We start from the raw sequence: 23,778 nt of genomic DNA on the forward strand, positions 1-23,778 counted from the left end.
CAGTCTAGTATAGTTGGTTGTATTTTGCATTAGCTCTTGTATCTAGATGTCCCATTTCTTTAATGCGAGTATAAATCGGTTGCTTTCACAACTGTTCATTTCTCCTACGTTTTTCTGGATAATTCATTATGTCCTGGTAAATAATAGAATGTACGAGTGTAATCAAGTCGCAAATATCGGGAAATCGCTACCAAGTAACAAGCCATTACAAATAGAGAAAAACAAGGACATGTGAAAATTAATGTACCTAGGTATTTAAACGTTTAATAAAAACTCGTGCTTTGGCATTTTACAATATTCGCGATTATCCCAACACTACCGTCATTACAGGCTATGTCTTCATCTGAATTTCTTACATCATCAACACACTTAACTCTCCTCGAGAATTTGGGGAGTGACAGTTTCATTAATTCGTTTAATTTGAAAAGCATGTTAAACAGTTTTTCTTAATAAATTAAAGCAATTATTTTCAATTTGATTGCCAACAGAATACTGTTATTTCAATCTACATATATTGCCATATTTTATCTGATGATAAGGAATTAAGGCACCAAAACTCAAATAGATGTGATCTAAGTCACCATTGCTGCCTGCGTTCCGCTGAGCCCTATGCCTGTCGATATCTCCTGACGGCAAAACAAATAGCTCATGGAAACTTCAAGTATTCACACACGCACTATTCCAACAATATCATACTGATGCAAATTCATGAAGTGTTTTCAGCTCGAACGTATTAATAGAAAACAAATAAAGCTGAATTGAACCACTTCATCTAGTGTTTAACATACTCACAAATTTCATACTCGGGAGAGATTTGCAATGTCTACTTCGTCATCTCAACTCGGCCAATGACCTCCTAGCTTGAGAGTGAAACACTCATGTTTTCTGTTGATTTTGTGTTTTCTCTTCTCCACAACAAACAGAGACACCGTCACCTTAAAGGGGGCCAGGCCAGCCCCCAGCCCAGCACAGAGCGCGAATTTGTTATTTATTTATACATCACTCTCTTGTTTCCCATCTTCCATCACTTGCTGGCGGGGCGCCAGTACTAACTTCCCGCACAAATTTCACATCCCGATCGTCTTATTAGCCGATGTCTCCACAGTGGTGGATACAAGGACGCGACTATGACTTTAGACTAAATGTTGACAAACACTAATCAGCTAAAGAAGACCTTTGAGGCTTTGTGATCAAAAGCTACGAAATAAATGTAAAGGCTGTATAATGAGGTAGCATGATGAATAATTTCAACATGCATACAATAGGGAATATGTTAATTGACCATGATATTGTTATACCTGACTAAAACTTCAATTTTATTATTATATAATACATAGGTACCTACCTTTCTTTGATAAAAACTAGTCAATAATCTCATAATAAAAGGTACTTGGATTATTACGTAATTATGAAACAAAGGAGAGGTTTATAAGACTATAAGATTATTGTCATTATTTCATTTGAATGTGGGTCAAATTAAACTGAAGAGCTTAACAAAGACAATAAGAGGATTGTAATAAAGTAGTGCACTTAGATCGAATTAAAGGAAGGATAGGTAAAATAGGGAGTCGAAGATAGGTTGGTGTATTTGTAGGTGGTTTTATAGGGGAAAGAAAGTATTTGGTTTTGGTAACCAAATACAGAACGTAATGTAATATTTAAGTCGATTTTACCTACTGTTTTCAGAAGTGTAAAATGGTTTTAAAACTATGGGAAGTGAAGAACATACAAAACGCCAACGGTATGTTCACCAATTGAAAGACGGAAACAATTATTTACAACGTGCAAAATAGTAACGAAATTTGTTGCTTACATGTTTACTACAAGGTTCAACATGTTAATTTCAAGGAATCATTAGAGAAAAGTCAACATGAAAGACCCCGACCTAGTACACGATAGAAACACTGTGTGACCCAACAACCACACCATATTTTTTTTACCGCCATGCACGTACATGACAGCACATAAGAGAAACAGCAGTAGAAATAGAAGGGTCCTCTGATGCTGCCACATTCTGAAACACAAATACAGACAACTTAAAACCCTGTCGAATTGTTTAGTTTTCTGAGAGACAAATCGGCGTATTTCCTATATTATACCTTAGTATCGAGATTTATAGGTACGTCTCTTTGCCTCTCGGGCAGCAATTTGTCCCTAGTAAGATTTTCTTTGGACAGAAACATTTGATTTCCTGAAGTCTTGTTTGCCTTAAAAGCGTTACAGCAGTTTTGCTGACAGAGAGGGTAATTTTTGAGCCATGTTTGTCTTTCTGCTAGTACAGACAGCTATGTTTCTCTTTCCATTACAACACAACGTGTTGAGTGAAAAATTTTGAGAACGGATTTTGGCCTTATAACGTCAGTCTCTGCAAGTATACTTAATGGTACAATCTCGCATGTCATCTAAACAGGCTCTATGTGGGCAACAGGGCGAGCATCGTGAGTAGTTTACCATCAGTCTCGACAAGTTACTAGTTACTATGTTAATACAAAAGCACTTATATTAAGTTATATTAGTTACCTACTTGAATTTTCTATCACCTAACCTGAGAGCTCTTAACCTGAGTGGTAAAATCATGAAATTAAAAAGGATTAAAATTTTATACTGAAGCAGGGATTGAACCCGCACCCTCTTGTTTACCGGGCCAGTACACCACCGAGCTAGGTCTCGGGGACTAGAAAGTCAAAGTTATTGAGAAGTCATCTCATCTTATAATAAAATGTAACGTGAGACTCTGACAGTGAACTTTGTATGATATGCAGTAAGGTGATTGCATCTTACCAAGGTAGGAGTCCCTCCAACTCAATTTAACATTGAGCAATGGAGAAAACCATTATAATATTGATCAGAATTTTATGTAAATTCGTAAGTCTTGTGTGTAGGGGGCAAATTTGAAAACTTGAGTACATAGCGCCTCTGTGGTTTTACGTTGGGGGACACGGCAATTTCTGACTGTTCAAGCCTGGTGGACGTTAATGCCCGTGAAAACACGAAGTTCCATACACATTTGAGAGACGAAAATCTTTACTTTGGTTGGAATCATAGATACGATGTCACCTGAACAGAGCTAAAAATTTCCTCATTGCTCGAATTAAAGGAAGGATAGGTAAAATAGGGAGTCAAAGATAGGTTGGTGTATTTGTAGGTGGTTTTATAGGGGAAAGAAAGTATTTGGTTTTGGTAACCAAATACAGAACGTAATGTAATATTTTTTAAGTCGATTTTACCTACTTTTTTCAGAAGTGTAAAATGGTTTTAAAACTAAGGGAAGTGAAGAACATTTTTTAACGGGAATTGAGAGGTGGAAATAGGGATACAAAACGCCAACGGTATGTTCACCAATTGAAAGACGGAAACAATTATTTACAACGTGCAAAATAGTAACGAAATTTGTTGCTTACAAGTCGATTTTACCTACTGTTTTCAGAAGTGTAAAATGGTTTTAAAACTATGGGAAGTGAAGAACATACAAAACGCCAACGGTATGTTCACCAATTGAAAGACGGAAACAATTATTTACAACGTGCAAAATAGTAACGAAATTTGTTGCTTACATGTTTACTACAAGGTTCAACATGTTAATTTCAAGGAATCATTAGAGAAAAGTCAACATGAAAGACCCCGACCTAGTACACGATAGAAACACTGTGTGACCCAACAACCACACCATATTTTTTAGAATTCAGAACAAAAATAAAAAAATGAATGGAAATAGTTTTTTTTATACACATAAATAAATTGCCGGGTACCCCTATGTTTGTATGCACGTCTTCTGCACTGCAAAGTACTATCCCTTTTATATTTCCAATATTGTCAGTGTTTTCATCCTTAGTGTCCTTATACACATAAATAAATTGCCGGGTACCCACTATGTTTGTATGCACGTCTTCTGCACTGCAAAGTACTATCCCTTTTATATTTCCAATATTGTCAGTGTTTTCATCCTTAGTGTCCTTTTCATCCGGGTTTACTGTAATGAACTTTGTAGATCAATTTGGTCGATGGGAAATTATCGCTCATTGGGAGGCTCGAAGAACTACAAGAAATATTGAAGAACAGATATTGATCAATGAAGCACACCTTCCTTGACTAGGAAAGCCAAGATCCAGTTTTGTCGCGACCTCTGCAGAAACGTTCCGCCCCCTGGTTTGTATTTTTTTAACTCCTAGTGGGACTTCTTGATCCTAATTGACAGTGTCCATAAGGTAAACTAAATCTACTTCTTTCATAAGGTACAATCTCGCATGTCATCTAAACAGGCTCTATGTGGGCAACAGGGCGAGCATCGTGAGTAGTTTACCATCAGTCTCGACAAGTTACTAGTTACTATGTTAATACAAAAGCACTTATATTAAGTTATATTAGTTACCTACTTGAATTTTCTATCACCTAACCTGAGAGCTCTTAACCTGAGTGGTAAAATCATGAAATTAAAAAGGATTAAAATTTTATACTGAAGCAGGGATTGAACCCGCACCCTCTTGTTTACCGGGCCAGTACACCACCGAGCTAGGTCTCGGGGACTAGAAAGTCAAAGTTATTGAGAAGTCATCTCATCAATAAAATGTAACGTGAGCCAGGAGTCCAGGACGCGACTATGACTTCAGACTAAATGTTGACAAACACTAATCAGCTAAAGAAGACCTTTGAGGCTTTGTGTTCAAAAGCTACGAAATAAATGTAAAGACTGTATAATGAGGTAGCATGATAAATAAGTAATTTCAACATGCATACAATAGGGATTATGTTAATTGACCATGATATTGTTATACCTGACTAAAACTTCAATTTTATTATTATATAATACGTACCTACCTTTCTTTGATAAAAACTAGTCAATAATCTCATAATAATAGGTAGGTACTTGGATTATTACGTAATTATGAAACAAAGGAGAGGTTTATAAGACTATAAGAGTATTGTCATTATTTCATTTGAATGTGGGTACCTTTCTTTGATAAAAACTAGTCAATAATCTCATAATAAAAGGTACTTGGATTATTACGTAATTATGAAACAAAGGAGAGGTTTATAAGACTATAAGATTATTGTCATTATTTCATTTGAATGTGGGTCAAATTAAACTGAAGAGCTTAACAAAGACAATAAGAGGATTGTAATAAAGTAGTGCACTTAGATCGAATTAAAGGAAGGATAGGTAAAATAGGGAGTCGAAGATAGGTTGGTGTATTTGTAGGTGGTTTTATAGGGGAAAGAAAGTATTTGGTTTTGGTAACCAAATACAGAACGTAATGTAATATTGGTTCCTAATTTCCTATCAAATAATAGTTATGAGCACATCGGTAGCAATGGCTCCGGAGACTCCAGTCTTGTTGGATGCGCCGTGAAACCTATTTTAAAATGAAAAATGCAATACATGTCCAAGCCTGTTCACAGAGTTCACTTCATTTGCTAATGTTGCTAAATAGGGTCGATCAATATTTAAATATTATGCATCTACATAATATATGGAATAACGTAGTCATTCTGTAAATTTTAAAGAAACTGAAAAATCATTATAGATATTTGGGTACTTAAAAAAATGACAGAAAAAGAGCGAATAGAAGCTCCTATAAATAAAAGGCCATGAGGGGGGAAAAGGGAAGGAAGGAGAAAAAGAAGTTTGAAAGTTGTGTAATATTTAAGCTCGTTATGTTCAACAGTACATTTTACAATAATAATGCTATTAAATAGCTACTATGGATAAAAAAGGAGAGAGAAGGGAACAGGAACATAAATAGTATGCAGAATTAATGGGACCTTTTTTTTAGAATTCTTTTATAATTTAGAATGGTGACCTCCCATATTCTCTGGGAGCTTTCGATTTTAGGTAGGTATACTTAATACTTATCAATTCTGAACTTTTCTGCATTTTTTACACAGTTTAAGAGTCAGGGCCTGTTCACAGAGTTCACTTCATTTGCTAATGTTGCTAAATAGGGTCGATCAATATTTAAATATTATGCATCCATATGGAATAACGTAGCCATTCTGCAAATTTTAAAGAAACTGAAAAATCATTATAGGTATTTGGGTACTTAAAAAAAACGACAGAAAAAGAGCGAATAGAAGCTCCTATAAATTTTTGTTACAAAATTTAGAATTTCCAAGTATGAAATATGATTGACAGTTTGAGAATACAGATCTGACTAATGCTGGAGGTTTTTTTCAGAAAATTATTACAAAGCTTTTTACCCATTTTTTTGGTGATTTTTGGCAAGTCAATTGTTGTCCTTTATTTTCAAAATAATGTTCACAGCTTTTTTTCTCCACGAGAAGTCTTTCTTCTTATATTGGTAACAAATAAACCAAATTTTTTGTGTTAATTTTTGGTTCCTAATTTCCTATCAAATAATAGTTATGAGCACATCGGTAGCAATGGCTCCGGAGACTCCAGTCTTGTTGGATGCGCCGTGAAACCTATTTTAAAATGAAAAATGCAATACATGTCCAAGCCTGTTCACAGAGTTCACTTCATTTGCTAATGTTGCTAAATAGGGTCGATCAATATTTAAATATTATGCATCTACATAATATATGGAATAACGTAGTCATTCTGTAAATTTTAAAGAAACTGAAAAATCATTATAGGTATTTGGGTACTTAAAAAAAACGACAGAAAAAGAGCGAATAGAAGCTCCTATAAATAAAAGGCCATGAGGGGGGAAAAGGGAAGGAAGGAGAAAAAGAAGTTTGAAAGTTGTGTAATATTTAAGCTCGTTATGTTCAACAGTACATTTTACAATAATAATGCTATTAAATAGCTACTATGGATAAAAAAGGAGAGAGAAGGGAACAGGAACATGGTGGGGAAAGAGAAGGATAAAGGAAAGTAAAGAAGGAGAAAGAGGAAAAATTAAAATTGAATTGTCTAGTTCTGGGGAAAAAAGTGAATCAATATCAAAAACTCAGGATTCGCTTTTTAACTTCGCATTCAGGAACATGGTGGGGAAAGAGAAGGATAAAGGAAAGTAAAGAAGGAGAAACTGAGAGAGGAAAAATTAAAATTGAATTGTCTAGTTCTGGGGAAAAAAGTGAATCAATATCAAAAACTCAGGATTCGCTTTTTAACTTCGCATCTAATTAGGGAGGGAGAGAGGAGAGAGGGAAAGAAACGATATAGAAGTCGTGAAATAGAACCAACCCCCTGAAAATAAAGTGCCATTCGCTTTGTACTGTCAGTTTTAGGCTAAAGGTAAATTTAGAAGCAGAAGAAGGGAAATTCAGGAGCAGGATAAGCGAATTCAGGAGCAGAGGAAGGGAATTCAGCTACTCAGGAAGGGAACCCATACACATTTGAGAGACGAAAATCTTTACTTTGGTTAGAATCATAGATACGATGTCACCTGAACAGAGCTAAAAATTTCCTCATTGAAGGATTGAAGCTCACTGCTGCGTAAGAAAATGACACCTATAAAAAGAAGAGAGTAATAAAAAGAAAAAAAATAGGTCATATGAGCCAGAGTGAGGTTAGGGACTGTTAACCCACTCTGGTAGCCAATAAGAACTCTGGATTCTAAAACGCCAGATGTTTCTTCAAATGCTATGGATTATGGACACTTCCTAAGAATATACCCCGTTAGAGCGCAAGGGTCTGAAGAGGACATCTAGGTGGGTGACAAAATATAATGAGTCTTTCATTGACAAATTGGCACTGTGTCCGAAATATACATACCAGACACCTAACCACATTCGACAGATATAAAATTAATGGCACAAGCAATGATATACACTCTAAGTTTATCAGCATCATGTAAGAATTTGAGCAATGAGCGGGCAGAGGAATACAAAACATCGCTTAGTGGAAAACAAGCGTCCGCAGTCCCTAGGTAACGGGAGATCTTGCTTATGCAGTATGTATTGGACGTTTCGAGTGAAGACTTATGGGTTGGAGACTTGGAGGATGAAGATAAAATTTCAAAGCAACAAGTGTAAATTAGCATTGACTAACAACCAAAAAATAAAGTGTGGGGATACTTTGAAGCCCCACAAACTTCTTCGGAATAAAATACAAAGCAGGGAAAGTAACAAATAAAGAACAAGGATCCCGTCAGTTCCGGGTATCAATCAGCAACCCCTTGCCTGATAATCTTGTACTCATAAATTAGCATTGACTAACAACCAAAAAATAAAGTGTGGGGATACTTTGAAGCCCCATAAACTTCTTCGGAATAAAATTCAAAGCAGGGAAAGTAACAAATAAAGAACAAGGATCCCGTCAGTTCCGGGTATCAATCAGCAACCCCTTGCCTGATAATCTTGTACTCACAAAGCAGGGAAAGTAACAAATAAAAAACAAGGATCCCGTCAGTTCCGGGTATCAATCAGCAACCCCTTGCCTGATAATCTTGTACTCGCATTACCTCACACGTTCCAAGAACCTATCAACACTACCTGGCATAGAAGACTATTTTTATTACGAACCCATAAGAGAAGGGAAGAAATGAGGCGCATACACAATAAAGGCCTATAACAAATTTGTAAAAACCCCCACACAATACTTTTGTTTCAAAAAGAGGTAATAAGCGACTGACATCTGACTGGACAAGCCAACCGGTTCTTTTTGACAACACAGGTCAAAATAATTATGGCCCGCTGATGTTTCTTTCGCTCTCAACCTTTAGACCTTTTTTTTAGAAGTTGGACAACTAGTTCGCACTTTTTGTTGTGTGACAAGGTTTTGGTCTCAGGCAATGTCTGGATATTCGCCACAATTTCTGATGTTTCTTTCGCTCTCAACCTTTAGACCTTTTTTTAGAAGTTGGACAACTAGTTCGCACTTTTTGTTGTGTGACAAGGTTTTGGTCTCAGGCAATGTCTGGATATTCGCCACAATTAAACGAAAATCAAATAGGTAAAAAATAAATTAGAAGTATCTGCGTCTGTTACATATGTATCCAAGTAGAAAAGTGATCTCGTTATCTCTTCAAGTAGATAATTATTTTGATTTGGCTATAAATGCTATATCTATCAACAAAAACCTGGTCAGCGTTAGATAAATGATCCATTTATAACAAGGAAGAAGAAGGTAATACAGGAAAAAAGTTTCAAAAGTGTCCTATTTGTAGATGACACATCTAGAGCGATGTAAGAATTCCCACCTTTAGATGGATGACCCATATAATTATAACAAGGAAGAAGAAGGTAATACAGGAAAAAAGTTTCAAAAGTGTCCTATTTGTAGATGACACATCTAGAGCGATGTAAGAATTGCAAGAAATGGATGAGGTCAGCAGTATTGCAGACCTTATCTTTTGACTTCCCCAACACAAATGACCTTTCTTTGACTAATAATTATGCACCAGGAATGATAAAAATAAACAATTACTAGAATTCGGAACACTTTGGGATCTTTTCTAGAAATTGAGCTATTATTTCGAAGTCAATGAAATATACCAGTAATATGTGAAGAATTTACAACCAAGGTACAGCTGAAAACTTCGAACCATTGGGGTTGAGGTCGTGGAGGTTTCTTCTGGGGTAGTACTATGTAATGTATAGACCTTTTCCTATTTCTTGAAACTAGGAAGGCTGTTTTATCCACCGTTGGCAGTGGAAGATTCTGAATTAATTTATACTGCAGTGAAGTCAATGAAATATACCAGTAATATGTGAAGAATTTACAACCAAGGGACAGCTGAAAACTTCGAACCATTGGGGTGGAGGTTTCTTCTGGGGTAGTACTATGTAATGTATAGTATAGACCTTTTCCTATTTCTTGAAACTAGGAAGGCTGTTTTATCCACCGTTGGCAGTGGAAGATTCTGAATTAATTTATACTGCAGACACAACTTAATCAGAAAATTATATAAATCTCTTCTAGGAGGTATCTGATGGCATTATATGTAGTGGTTACATAATTGACCGATTCAACAGGTAATTGTCGCGCCATAGACCCAAGGTATCCTAATAAATCAATTAACACTCGGAAAGTCCCCGTAATAGCTGAATTATTCTCGAGAAGTTATGAATTTCAGATTCTATTTCACGGAAGAGAGGAAAACTTGAATTTCTACGTGAGATTCCCGAAAGTATTAATGTCCTTCTAATTACACCTCACTTCTGCGAAACGGCACTATTAGGTATAATAAAAAAAAAAAAAAAAAAAAAAAAAAAAAATTACACCTCACTTCTGCGAAACGGCACTATTAGGTATAATAAAAAAAAAAAAAAAAAATAAATCGTCATTTGTGTTGAAGAGCATGTTCACAACTTTTGCGGGTATCATAGCATTACTAAATGCCTCCTTTGCTATTATTTCCCATTTATAATCAATCTTTTTACACCAGTAATGCCGCAACTGGTCGCTACTTAATTAAAGTAGCCAATCAAATATCCTTATGGGGCTGACTACCTCTATAATTTCGCGCCACTTTTCTCACACATAAAGCACGTGGTATTTAAAAAATAACTGCCGGCACGCTTGAAAAACCTGAACTGAAAAATAATAAACTCCTTCAGCAAAAAATTATTATTAATAATAAATAATACGATCATTATTAATAATACGATCTACTCGTAATATGCAAATGTTATCTAAATAAGTTTTAAATAACTATTATCTTACCTTAAATATTTATTAAACAACAGCGAGCGAATTTACAAAGGTTAGTTCAGAACTATAAATTGAATAGATATTGCTCTTATGAGTCTTATGGTTCAGTAAAAGTCACCCCTGCACGCCTAATCTTAAGTTCAAAGGTGTCATGGATTAAGAATTAATACAATCAAAAGGAACTTTAGCATGAACCCAATCATAGCTACATAACTCACCTATGTAATGTTATATGTAAAGTGCAGTGTATCTAGATAGGATTGAACCATGCGGTGACATATTATTAGTCAGACAAAACATAATATCCAAGATATTTGAACTTCTCACAAAGCCTTCAAAATCTTGGCACTCGCTCACGCAGGACTTGGATATAAACTTCCTGAAAATAAAAATACCGTATGATGTTCCCGGACTTGGTGTGTAACGAGCAGAACGCGTACAAATATATCTGGCGCTCAAATTAAATATATAATTACATTGGACGGCGACATAAAAATATAATCTTATTATAGACACTTCTCATATATTGAAACTGCTCATGAGATGAGAGTGGCTGTCATTTAGTATGATATGATGGCTATAATTACATTGGACGGCGATATAAAAATATAATCTTATTATAGACACTTCTCATATATTGAAACTGCTCATGAGATGAGAGTGGCTGTCATTTAGTATGATATGATGGTCCGGGCGGCGCCACATAGCGTCCTTACGCCACGAGTAACTCACGTGTTCAGAATAACATCAGGGTAGAAGTTGTGGCCATTATACCATGGAATTCGCGGTGGGGAGAAAAACTGATACCAAAATGGGGTATTTCCGGAAGAGCTTCTTTGAAGAAAACAAGTCGCGACAATGAGTCTAATTATTATGATTAGCCAAAAGGTAATATAAAAGAGCAGGTAGAAGGCTTATTCAAATGCATAGATACGTAGGTATAGGTACATACAATCACCCATCCCATGCCTTCGAATTCGAATGTCAACTATGTATACGTTCTACGTTATTCTACTCGCTCTCTGAAAGTTTGACGTCAATTGATCAAAGTGTTATACGATCATTATTAATAATACGATCATAATAATTATTAATAATACGATCTACTCGTAATATGCAAATGTTATCTAAATAAGTTTTAAATAACTATTATCTTACCTTAAATATTTATTAAGTACTTGAGTGTACTCCTAAAAGTAGAAAGTAGGTAATAGATATCGCGGATATAAACTTAATTATTACCTATATTTAAACAAAATTGTTGACAATTTGAAATTGAAAAAAATGAGCTAAAAATCAATTTTTCGTAACCGGTAACCAGTGAATAATTTATTATAAAACACTTATTAACTAATTATTTCGTTAATCCTAAATGAGAAACTATGCACAAGACAGGTCTTAATTTGGTTATTTTTGTTCTGGCTTTTATATATTTTTATTAAAAAAAAAAAATCGGGGAAAAATTAAGTTAACAAAATTAGAGTAAATCTATTTTTACTCAAAAATCGAACAAATACAGAAACATCGCACCGATCACTTAAGCACATTTGATTATTTACTTTTTTTAGCAAACGTGAAGAAAAACGGAAAGATCGCAAAAGAAACGAGACCGACAGGAAAATTACAGAATCTGATCGAATAAGAAAAAAATAATAATATAAAAATTCAAAAGAATATTAATTTGTCAGAGTAAACGAAATTGACTACGCGCACAACACACTCCAAAATAGCTCTCTCGATGAACACAAAACTAAAACAACGAGACAATAAAATGAAATGAAAATGTTTGAGAAACCGTGTGTGTAACATCCAAGATACAAATCAGAAATCAGAACAGAATTAACAGAAAACGATCGCCTCACGTCATTTGAAGATTGTCGCAAGGCGTAATGTACATGCACACGTACTGTGTGTAGAATGCAAACGATACAATGGCCATGTACCTATACACATATCATAAATACCTATATTCACACTCTGGTTGTAGTAATTAGTAGGGTACTGGATCCATATCATATTCCCTCTATTATTAGTCAATCACTTCAGTTCAGTGCTTCCCAAAACATAATGTTTTACAGGGGAAGTTCTGAAAAAAGAAAACTTGACATTTTAAATATGTATATTGTCTCCATAGCAAAACTTATTGATTGAATTCAAACCCGCGCTTTAAGCTTACTAGATAGGCGAGTTGTAGCTTTACCAATGGACTAAGTTAGCACTGCTAACGAAGTCGTTCAAATAAAGGTCAACAGGTCTTCTTGAAAATGAACTAATAGCTAAGAACAACAACTACTGAACCATTCTTTTCCGCTGTGAAGCACATTTTCTTCGTATTGTAAAGAATTGTCTTATCAATGATTGAATTAGGTATGCTGTATTAGGGCGCTCGTCTGGTAAGCGGGAGGCCAGAGGTTCGAACTCCAACCGTGGTATGAAATTGTATCCTAATAGAGCTCTAAGAAGGAGGAAGAAATTGTCTGTAAGATCAGCTTTGTCATCACCCATCCTAGTTAATTGTTATCAAGCGTGCCAGGAGGCGCGCGAACGTAAAGAGTCCGAAGCCCCGCCCGACCTATATCAACACGAAATAGAGTTTCATGGTTTTCCGGCATTTTCAACTCAACTTTTCTCCAACTGCACTACAACTTTAAGCAAATTTTATTTCATATTCTTGGTCGGACGTGAAATCAATATTATATCAGAACTGCTGCAGATTTCCAGACTGAAGATGAGGTTTTACAGATCCAAGAGAAACAAAGCGAGCAACCAAGGCACTGAATGAACTGAATAATGAACAGTCTTGAGATCGGAATTTCAGATATACCTCGGCGACCAGAATGCTGGAGAGAATAATTTCACAGTTTGGCAAACCTAACTGTCGGGAGTCGGGACCGAATGACGTCAAAATTACATGGCGCCCATTTTTTATTCATCAAGAATCGTTTTCATCAGTGTTGGCCGTAATTTTCACAAATCACCGAACGAGAATCTGAAAACCGTGGAATGATAAATGTCGTGTGCTATGTCGAATGCCCGAACTGGACGAGTGTGTCCATACTGGCAAGATGAGTTCTGTGGCATCGGAAAAGGATTCAATGAGCTTTATTGAGAAAATGGCGTTTTACAACTGGTAGTTGATGCAGTATCTCACGACATTACCTTTAGCCACAGGTTGCTCATTTTTTGCAGACAGCCTCCATAATTAATAATGATCAAAAATGTCCCCGAGCCGGACCTCGAGAACGGTTCGGCCGCTATTTAAAGCCAAACCTTTAGATTTCAGCCAAAGTCGCTCGAACTTGGCATAGAGATTCGATAGATTATGTAGATCAAATATATCCTTGGGCCCTGTTTCCCGAAGGTACGGTTCAGCGATTATACCATGGAATTCGCGGTGGGGAGAAAAACTGATACCAAAATGGGGTATTTCCCGAAGAGCTTCTTTGAAGAAAACAAGTCGCGACAATGAGTCTAATTATTATGATTAGCCAAAAGGTAATGTAAAAGAGCAGGTAGAAGGCTTATTCAAATGCATAGCCTTCCTATGCCTTCGAATTCGAATGTCAACTATGTATACGTTCTACGTTATTCTACTCGCTCTCTGAAAGTTTGACGTCAATTGATCAAAGTGTCACCCTCTGTAACCTGTCGCGTACGACGTCAAAAACAATCCGAGTCACGTGGTCCATGTTTTGTTCTTCTCCCTCTTCCTATCATTGAAAAAACTCCGTTGGAATTTTCTCGCCCGAATGAGACGTTGTTACCGTGGCAGCACTCCACGGCCTACGTCATATAAGACACGAGATCGTCAGCGTTGACAATGCCTATAAACATCATCCCACGTTTACCGATAAATTCACCTCGACGTCTAATAAGTATAAACAGTACGCTGGGCCTTACAAGCGCCGCGCCGGATGGGTGACCAAATAAACGTCATGGTAGACCAATAAACACTACATTACAAACTTTATAGCGACGTGCAAAGTCAATTGCTATGTCTAAAAACGCCGTCTTTATGGGCACTAACAAGCGAAAACTACCTGGGGTGATGAGTAATAAGTATAAACAGTACGCTGGGCCTTACAAGCGCCGCGCCGGATGGGTGACCAAATAAACGTCATGGTAGACCAACAAACACTACATTACAGACTTTATAGCGACGTGCAAAGTCAATTGCTATGTCTAAAAACGCCGTCTTTATGGGCACTAACAAGCGAAAACTACCTGGGGTGATGAGAGACGATTTCGTTTTGATGAGATCCGTTTTGAATACATCTTGCAAATTTTACTTTGGGAACTAGGAGAGAAAACGACCGAAATCGATGAGTTACCATCACAAAAATCACTTACCGTCTCGATTGTGATTCATAGCTTTTCTGTCAATCGCATCTTCGCCTAGAAGTCGTATCCGTTTGTTTTTACCGCCATGCACGTACATGACAGCACATAAGAGAAACAGCAGTAGAAATAGAAGGGTCCTCTGATGCTGCCACATTCTGAAACACAAATACAGACAACTTAAAACCGTGTCGAATTGTTTAGAAGAAGAAGAGATTATATATTTTTAAACTATTTGATTTCCTGAAGTCTTGTTTGCCTTAGAAGCGTTAGAGCAGTTTTGCTGACAGAGGGGGTAATTTTTGAGCCATGTTTGTCTTTCTGCTAGTACAGACAGCTATGTTTATCTTTCCATTACAACACAACGTGTTGAGTGAAAAATTTTGAGAACGGATTTTGGCCTTATAACGTCAGTCTCTGCAAGTATACTTAATTACTACCTAGTAAAAGATGATCTCACTGAACGGACCTGAAAAATACGGAAGCAAGAATTATCCCAGACATATTGTACGAATGCCTACTGAATATACCTACCCCTAATTAATTTCTTATCTCATAGGCTTATTTAAGAGGAATAATTTGTGTACAGAATTTTCGATTTCAAGCTTAATAGGCAATAATTAAATTAATTATAGGGTCCATAGAGCATTAATTAAAACTTGTGGAATAATAGCTGATGAGAACACCTTAAGTTGCGTTGAGAAGAGGAAAAAAATGAAACTACCAAGTACCGGGGATAATGAGAGATCGTAAAATTGGCTTTTATGTCGTCAATTAATAAGAATATCGCATGGTGTTTTTAATTCCTCCCTCCCTCATGGGCCCCTGCTAATAAGGCGCAGCTACTTAATGGGAGACATGACGTAAAAATAACTTGGCTAATAACAATATAATTACAGTATCAAGTTCAAGGAAGTTCCAAAAATAATTTCTAATAAAAATAAACGAAAATCAAATAGGTAAAAAATAAATTAGAAGTATCCGCGTCTGTTATGTATCCAAGTAGAAAAGTGATCTCATTATCTCTTCAAGTAGATAATTATTTTGATTTGGCTATACCTAAATGCTATAATCTATCAACAAAAAGCTATGCAGCGTAAAGGTGGATTTCCACCAACGCGACTTTTGCCGCGCGACCCGCATAGTGGAAACGTGTCGCGCGACACGAAAAAAAGTCGTGCGACCATGCGACTTCTATCCGATGAAAGTCGGTCCGGATCAAAGGTGATGAGAGACGATTTCGTTTTGATGAGATCCGTTTTGAATACATCTTGCAAATTTTACTTTGGGAACTAGGAGAGAAAACGACCCAGGAAAAAACGCCTTTTCTTCTTTATGCACAGAGTTTTTACATATTTTTCTAGCATAATGTTTTTTATTTGTCTTCTACGAGGAATGTGGATTACGAATAGTTACGTTTAATGCTCCAAAGTATGATCTGCCATTGAGTGCAACATATGAACTATTGAATAACTCAAAACATTGCTAGTGATCAATAGTGTACATTTATTCTGAACAATATTTTCTCCATGTGTTCAGTGGCAAATGATGAAAAGATCTGGGCTTTAAGAGTAGACCACTTACCCTGAGAGATTCGTCCTAACCCTTCCTCTCATAAATCTCTTTACCAGCAATCTGTATTCCTTGATAAGAACTCCTTGTTATTGTTTTAGCTAGCGTCAGCAATTTTGTGATGGCTCCCCCTTTTATTCTAAACATAATGCAAATTTCAGTTTCAATTTAATTTTCATAAAACGCTACTGCACTAAAAGCATTTGAAAACATTGAAAGGGTTTGTTCGGTTGTTGCTTAGCTATTTGATTTTTTCCCCCAGAAATTTATTTTAACCTCCCTCTCAGTCTTTGTGATTTCAGTTCCTTTTATTCGTGAGCACTGAATGAGAATTTTATTAAAAGCATTTGAAAACATTGAAAGGGTTTGTTCGGTTGTTGCTTAGCTATTTGATTTTTTTCCCCCAGAAATTTATTTTAACCTCCCTCTCAGTCTTTGTGATTTCAGTTCCTTTTATTCGTGAGCACTGAATGAGAATTTTAGAGAGAACTTCGTTACAAAATTTAGAATTTCCAAGTATGAAATATGAAGAATGATTGACAGTTTGAGAATACAGATCTGACTAATGCTGGAGGTTTTTTTCAGAAAATTTTTACAAAGCTTTTTACCCATTTTTTTGGACAACATATGAACTATTGAATAACTCAAAACATTGCTAGTGATCAATAGTATACATTTAGATTCTGAACAATATTTTCTCCATGTGTTCAGTGGCAAATGATGAAAAGATCTGGGCTTTAAGAGTAGACCACTTACCCTGAGAGATTCCATGAGAGCAGTTCAAAAGTAAAACGAAATAAAAAGCTTATCCCTAAAAGGAATTCAGCTAAAAATTGAGCCGCAGCTTGCAAGGGAAAGCAACGTTGAGATCCTTGTGAATTAGAGTTACGTATACAAGCATAGGCAGGAAAAACACACAAAAACTTGGCTGCCTAAATATAGTAAGGAAATGGGAACAGATGGGCAGAAATAGACATCATTATTATCTATTGGAAAGGATAAAGGTTTACCAAAGGCACCTACGGGAGATTGAGGCTCAGCCCTTTGTCGGTCGAAGATTTCAGTTTTTACACCACTACAAAGTTGTAACGAACACAAACATGATTGTTTTCATTATGGAAAACATAATTCATTCATAAATGGTAATTTAATGACGGAATAAACATTACCTTAGCGCCACCGATCAACAATTTAGTAACCATTCTAGTCAGGGCTAAACACAATGCAGACCAGAAATCGATAGCTAATAATGATCATGTATGGGTTGAATGTCTATGATTGAAATGTAAAAAAGAAAATTAATAAATATGACCTCCATGCCACAATTTTTTAGTTAATCACACCATGATTCTATTAACATAAAGGAATTTAATAATGGTAAGAGAAGACACAACTTGACTGGACAATAGTTGTTTTCTATCAACAAACTTTCAGCACTAGTACTGCTGATTCAAAGTTGTCGAAGATACTGCAATGGTGGATAAAAGTTCAATAATGATCTCAGTGCCTAAATTTGAGTGAAGAAAAATGATTGGTGCTTCCAAAACACGTAGGTATTTACTACGTTATGTAATATTATGCCAATAAAATTGCAAAAAGTACTGACGCTTACCATCCTGGATGCAATTTCAGAATGCCGATAATCTGAGAAAATACGTTATGTAATATTATGCCAATAAAATTGCAAAAAGTACTGACGCTTACCATCCTGGATGCAATTTCAGAATGCCGATAATCTAACTTTAAGACTATGGACAGCAGGTCGTCCGCGCTATTTATATCTTTCTAACTGTTTATAAATTGAAAAAGAAAATACATTATATAATATTATGCCAATAAAATTGCAAAAAGTACTGACACTTACCATCCTGGATGCAATTTCAGAATGCCGATAATCTGACCTCAATGAAAATGACGGGGCTGACCCTGCAGATCATCAAGGAGAAAATATCTGCCCTGTTCACCAGGTAGGATTCTTCAGTTATGCTTTAGCATGCCTTGTTACTTCTTTCTTCTTTGGAGCTCCTGGAACATATTTATTTAATTTTATTTAAGAAGTTTCCATTTATTTGTTATTCGATACAAATCTCTCAATATAAATAAATATTCAATAAATGTTATACCCATCCGTAAAAGCCGGAGCTTGTGCCACGGATGGGGAAAAGACACATAACTACAGATGAGGGACGTACAACAGATGAGCGGTGAAACGATATTTTTTTTAAATAATAAAAAGAAAAATAATATTTTTTAACAATTTTTTCAAGTTAACCATTTTGAAGATTTGTAGCGAGAGCTTTGGTTGAGTTTCCTTGCGACGCGAAAAATGTAAACCAAGACTGGTCACATGGCGTGAACAATTTAATGTCCAATCTAATACCAAATCAAAAATCATTTACATAGTCTAAATTAACAAGAAATCAACTTTTGACTACACGTTTTTCTGCATTCTACATATTTTGGAACGTGAAACTCCAAATTTGTCCCCTTCAAACGTATTCCTTTTTGGGGAAAAAAAATTCTGCACGAAGCATCGCTTAGAATCAGGGGAACATCGGCACTTCAAAGTTAATGTTTTCTAAATGTTTATATAAAAAAGAAGGAAGAGATTTTTGTCGACAACAATTTGAAAGCTTAAAACATAAATGAAAATTGATGCGCTTTTCCCCTTAATTAAAGTACAAAGCGGCTCAGCTTTCTCATTTATTTTCAAGGGGAATGACATGTCCTTCTAATGCCTATAATACTCTCAACGCTAATGCTTCTTTGTGTTAATAAATTTACTATTCAAAGAAGTGTTTTTGAGACCAATTTCTTGAAGGAATAGTATGCAGAATTAATGGGACCTTTTTTTTTAGAATTCTTTTAGAATTTAGAATGGTGACCTCCGATATTCCCTGGGAGCTTTCGATTTTAGGTAGGTATACTTAATACTTATCAATTCTGAACTTTTCTGCATTTTTTACACAGTTTAAGAGTCAGGGCATAGTTTTATCAAACTTTCTCATCTCACTTTTTTCGAATGAATTTTTTGAAAAACTTTTCTCTTTTCTTTTCAAATTCAATTGCATTAAAATTTAGATAAGGAAATATTAAGAAGAATTGGATTTTTTAGTTCATCTAAAGAGCATAACTTTCTCTAATTTGAATAAGAATGCAAGATAAACAAATAGATAACAATAATAAATCACCAGCCAGAAATACATAATTAACTAGGTACCATCTCTACCTATTGATATTAGTTTGGTATGTGGGTACCCAGAGCAACTTTTTGCTATATCGAACTACTGCTAAGACAAAAATAATGTAGTGAAATTAAATATCTATAATGAAATCCTAGATGTAACATTGTAACAATCATCAAATTTATACACACACATGTTTCACCAAAAAAATTTACCTGGACACAGATTTCCGAATGGAAAATATTAAAAGCTGCAACAAACCCACATGAAACCTATTCTGAAACGGTGCACGAGTTACTCCACACAGACAAAAAGTAAAAATGGACCCTAAAAAATTGGGTATACTTTTTTTCGGGCAGAGGAGGGGGAAAACGATCGGATAAAAATCTTTTCAGTTGTGATTTTTCCTCTTTCTTCTATCCAGTGAGCATGAAGAATGGCTTTGGTTATCATCTCGACGCACTCATGTGGAAGAAACACATAAACTTCACTACTTATCGCCCCCACCCCCGTCACCCTCGACTCCTTCCCTCGTCTTTGGGTTTTTATTCCCTTTAAAGGGATTATAGAAATGCCTGTAATCGGTAGAAATGTTTAGTAGACGGAAGAGAATCCATGTGCATTGTGGTCGATAGAGAATAGAGATTCAGCATTCTACTTCATAATTTTTTCATATAGTCGCCTTGAAAATTGAACGGAATAAATGCTACAAAGTTCACAAAATTGGCAGTAGATTATTGAATGCCTGCAATTTTCTGGTTCAACGAGGGAGCTGCCCTTGTACCAAAAGAAACGACCAGAATTGTCCCCTTGTACGAATGGAACAGGAGGGTTTAACTCAATTCAATACTACTTTGCAAACTTAAGTAGGCACCTACAAAACATGTATCTCTTTCCAAAGAAGAGGGCTTTTTGTGAACGCTAGAAACTACAGCTTGGAAAAGGGACTTTCCAGTCTCACCCTTCCTTTTTTTATGACAGAGAGAGAGGGGGGGAAGGGAGAGGAGAGAGGGGAAGAGAGGGGGAGAGAGAAATAGATAATGAACCCGCTACCTCCTGGTTGGAATCCTGAATGAGTACCGCGAGGCTACTCAGCTATATCAACATGAATAGTAGGTACATTAAACTCCCACGTACGTACGTAAATGTACATGACCGAAATGGGCGTATCAACATGGCAATAATAGCATTATTAGTACGAAATTTGAATAATATTCTCCTTAATCGTGCGACTGAATGAAATCATAATATGAACTTTAATAAAACCCCTTCACCCCTCCCCGGAAACTTTCGATATTAAAATATGCAAAAAACAAAAACAAATAGCAAGCTTGTACCTCTACCTATCTGTTGATGAAAATACTCTAATAATGTTCTTGGCAGTGGTGTGGGATCAGTATGGAGTATGGGATGATGACACAGATATAACACTGTCGAATAACAGAATATAATATTTACTTTTGTTCTATGTGAGCGAGAAGGGACCTTGTCCATTCCAATCTGTACCAATTATTGAACTTAAACTACATGCAACCGAGATAGATATCATCCTGATTTTTTTAAGGTGGAAAAAGATAAAGTAAGAAGAGGGTTAGGTGTGGAGTATGGGATGATGACACAGATATAACAATATAAAACACTGTCAAATAACAGAATATAATATTTACTTTTGTTCTATGTGAGCGAGAAGGGACCTTGTCCATTCCAATTTGTACCAATTGAACTTGAACTACATGCAACCGAATGCTACTATAAGGAGATAGATATCATCCTGATTTTTTAAGGTGGAAAAAGATACAGTAAGAAGAGGGTTAGGTAAAAAAATGCAAAGTTTTCATATGTTAATTTTATGTTTCAAAGAAATGACAGTCTATTCTAAAAATGGACAGAATTTCCCGGAAGAGACAAGAGCCTGATAGAAAGTTCTCCGTGTTTTGAAGTAGCCACTGGTGGAGAAGTATTAAACACAAATGTAAATGTGCGATGCTCCTAATAACACAGAACACAGGGTAAATATTAGCATTGTGCATGCAACAAGGGGAATATCTGAAGACAATATGAAGGTGCATAAACAAACCTACTTAAAAAATTACTTTGTTTATTTGAAGAGGATTCAGGAAAGTGTGTGTCTATTGGGAGTGAACTCAATAATGGGTATGCATTAAAAGTGGTAAGTATTAATCAGTCGACCATCACGGTAACCTTAGTATTTTTCAGTTTCGATGGTATACCTAAAGACAAGATTGGCCATTTTAGGTGCGGCGACATTCTAGGTACTTATGAGCAAAATTAAAGCAACCATTTGTAGGATTCCAGTGGTTATCTACAGTTTACTTTAATGTAAAAAAATCTACCCCCTTCACAATGAGTCCTAAATTTTTAATAGTCCTAACCCAAACCTAAGTATTTTTCAGTTTCGATGGTATGCCTAAAGACAAGATTGGCCATTTTAGGTGCGGCGACATTCTAGGTACTTATGAGCAAAATTAAAGCAACCATTTGTGGGATTCCAGTGGTTATCTACAGTTTACTTTAATGTAAAAAAATCTACCCCCTTCACAATGAGTCCTAAATTTTTAATAGTCCTAACCCTAGTAAAACGAAATAAAAAGCTTATCCCTAAAAGGAATTCAGCTAAAAATTGAGCCGCAGCTTGCAAGGGAAAGAAACGTTGAGATCCTTGTGAATTAGAGTTACGTATACAAGCATAGGCAGGAAAAACACACAATAACTTAGCTACCTAAATATAGTAAGGAAATGGGAACAGATGGCCAGAAATAGACATCATTATTATCTATTGGAAAGGATAATGGTTTACCAAAGGCACCTACGGGAGATTGAGGCTCAGCCCTTTGTCGGTCGAAAATTTCAGTTTTTACACCACTACAAAGTTGTAACGAACACATGATTGTTTTCATTATGGAAAACATAATTCATTCATAAATGGTAATTTAATGACGGAATAAACGTTACCTTAGCGCCACCGATCAACAATTTAGTAACCATTCCAGTCAGGGCTAAACACAATGCAGACCAGAAATCGATAGCTAATAGTGATCATGTATGGGTTGAATGTCTGTAATTGAAATGTAAAAAAGAAAATTAATAAAAATGTGACCTCCATGCCATAATTTTTTATGGTAATCACACCATGATTCTATTAACATAAACGAATTTAATAATGGTAAGAGAAGACACAACTTGACTGGACAACAGTTGTTTTCTATCAAAAAACTTTCAGCACTAGTACTGCTGATTCAAAGTTGTCGAAGATACTGCTATGGTGGATAAAAGTTCAATAATGATCTCAGTGCCTAAATTTGAGTGAAGAAAAATGATTGGTGCTTCCAAAACACGTAGGTATTTACCACGAAAGTTGTGAGCTGATTCGACCATGATATGATTAAACCTAAGCACGCTATAAATTGAACTCATACGAAGTAAATACTTCAGGAGCCAAGTAGCCACACTATACCTACATAGATATGTAAGTTTGTACATTGTGTACATGTACACCGACACATAGGTAACACATACCTACCAGTGTACACGTTAGAGTAAAATAAAGGTAGGTACTTCCTACTTGGGTTCTACGTCTACTTCTCATAGATAACTTGTTCACCGTAGTATAGAGTGGCATAATTTTGGCCGCTACCTCATCCATTTTGCCCCGAGGCGGAATTCGTTTATTCTCGGGTGTGATTTCACACGTTGAGGATCCGAGGTGTCCACACCCTTCTGACGTCATGCAGACAGACACACATGTTCACACTACACTCTAGAGGTGGTCACGGCCATGGCTATTTCCACTGAAGACATCCCATGACATAATGTCCTGAAATTGAATTCATTAAAATCTCGATCGAATTTCTGATCTCGAATTTCCTCTCCACACCCACTTGGTGATAATCCGTGATAAGGAAGTTGACTTGTATATTTTTCAAATTTTCAGAGACCGTGTTATTTAGAATATTAATTTTCATCATGGATGATTCATTAGAACGGATCATGGAACCATTTGATGTGACTGTGGACTATTTTAATTCTTTTTTATAGAAGCTGTGAATACCCTTTTAAGGTTTTCTAGAAGAAGCAGAAGGCAGTTTTCCAAAGGCAAATCGCCAGTTC

General features: G+C 35.9%; 2 protein-coding genes across 2 annotated transcripts in view; one reads left to right on the forward strand and one right to left on the reverse strand.

The window, feature by feature from the left end:
* LOC103523255 (dorsal-ventral patterning protein Sog) overlaps window positions 1-18,465 on the reverse strand; it is a 72,343-nt gene extending 53,878 nt beyond the window's left edge. The window contains exons 1-2 of the mRNA XM_026832873.1: window positions 18,330-18,465; window positions 14,906-15,051 (exon numbers count right to left, since the gene is read on the reverse strand). Of these exons, the coding sequence (XP_026688674.1) occupies window positions 14,906-15,050 (145 nt within the window). The 5' untranslated portion in view covers window position 15,051; window positions 18,330-18,465. The remainder of the gene's footprint in view (window positions 1-14,905; window positions 15,052-18,329) is intronic.
* The window catches only part of LOC103523263 (vesicular glutamate transporter 1), a 64,126-nt gene continuing 58,678 nt past the window's right edge, over window positions 18,331-23,778 (forward strand). Inside the window, exon 1 of the mRNA XM_026832877.1 lies at window positions 18,331-18,432. Within this exon, the coding sequence (XP_026688678.1) occupies window positions 18,338-18,432 (95 nt within the window). The 5' untranslated portion in view covers window positions 18,331-18,337. The remainder of the gene's footprint in view (window positions 18,433-23,778) is intronic.

The sequence above is a fragment of the Diaphorina citri genome, unplaced genomic scaffold (genome assembly GCF_000475195.1).
Source record: "Diaphorina citri unplaced genomic scaffold, Diaci psyllid genome assembly version 1.1 scaffold83, whole genome shotgun sequence".
Taxonomy (NCBI): Eukaryota; Metazoa; Arthropoda; class Insecta; order Hemiptera; family Psyllidae; genus Diaphorina; species Diaphorina citri.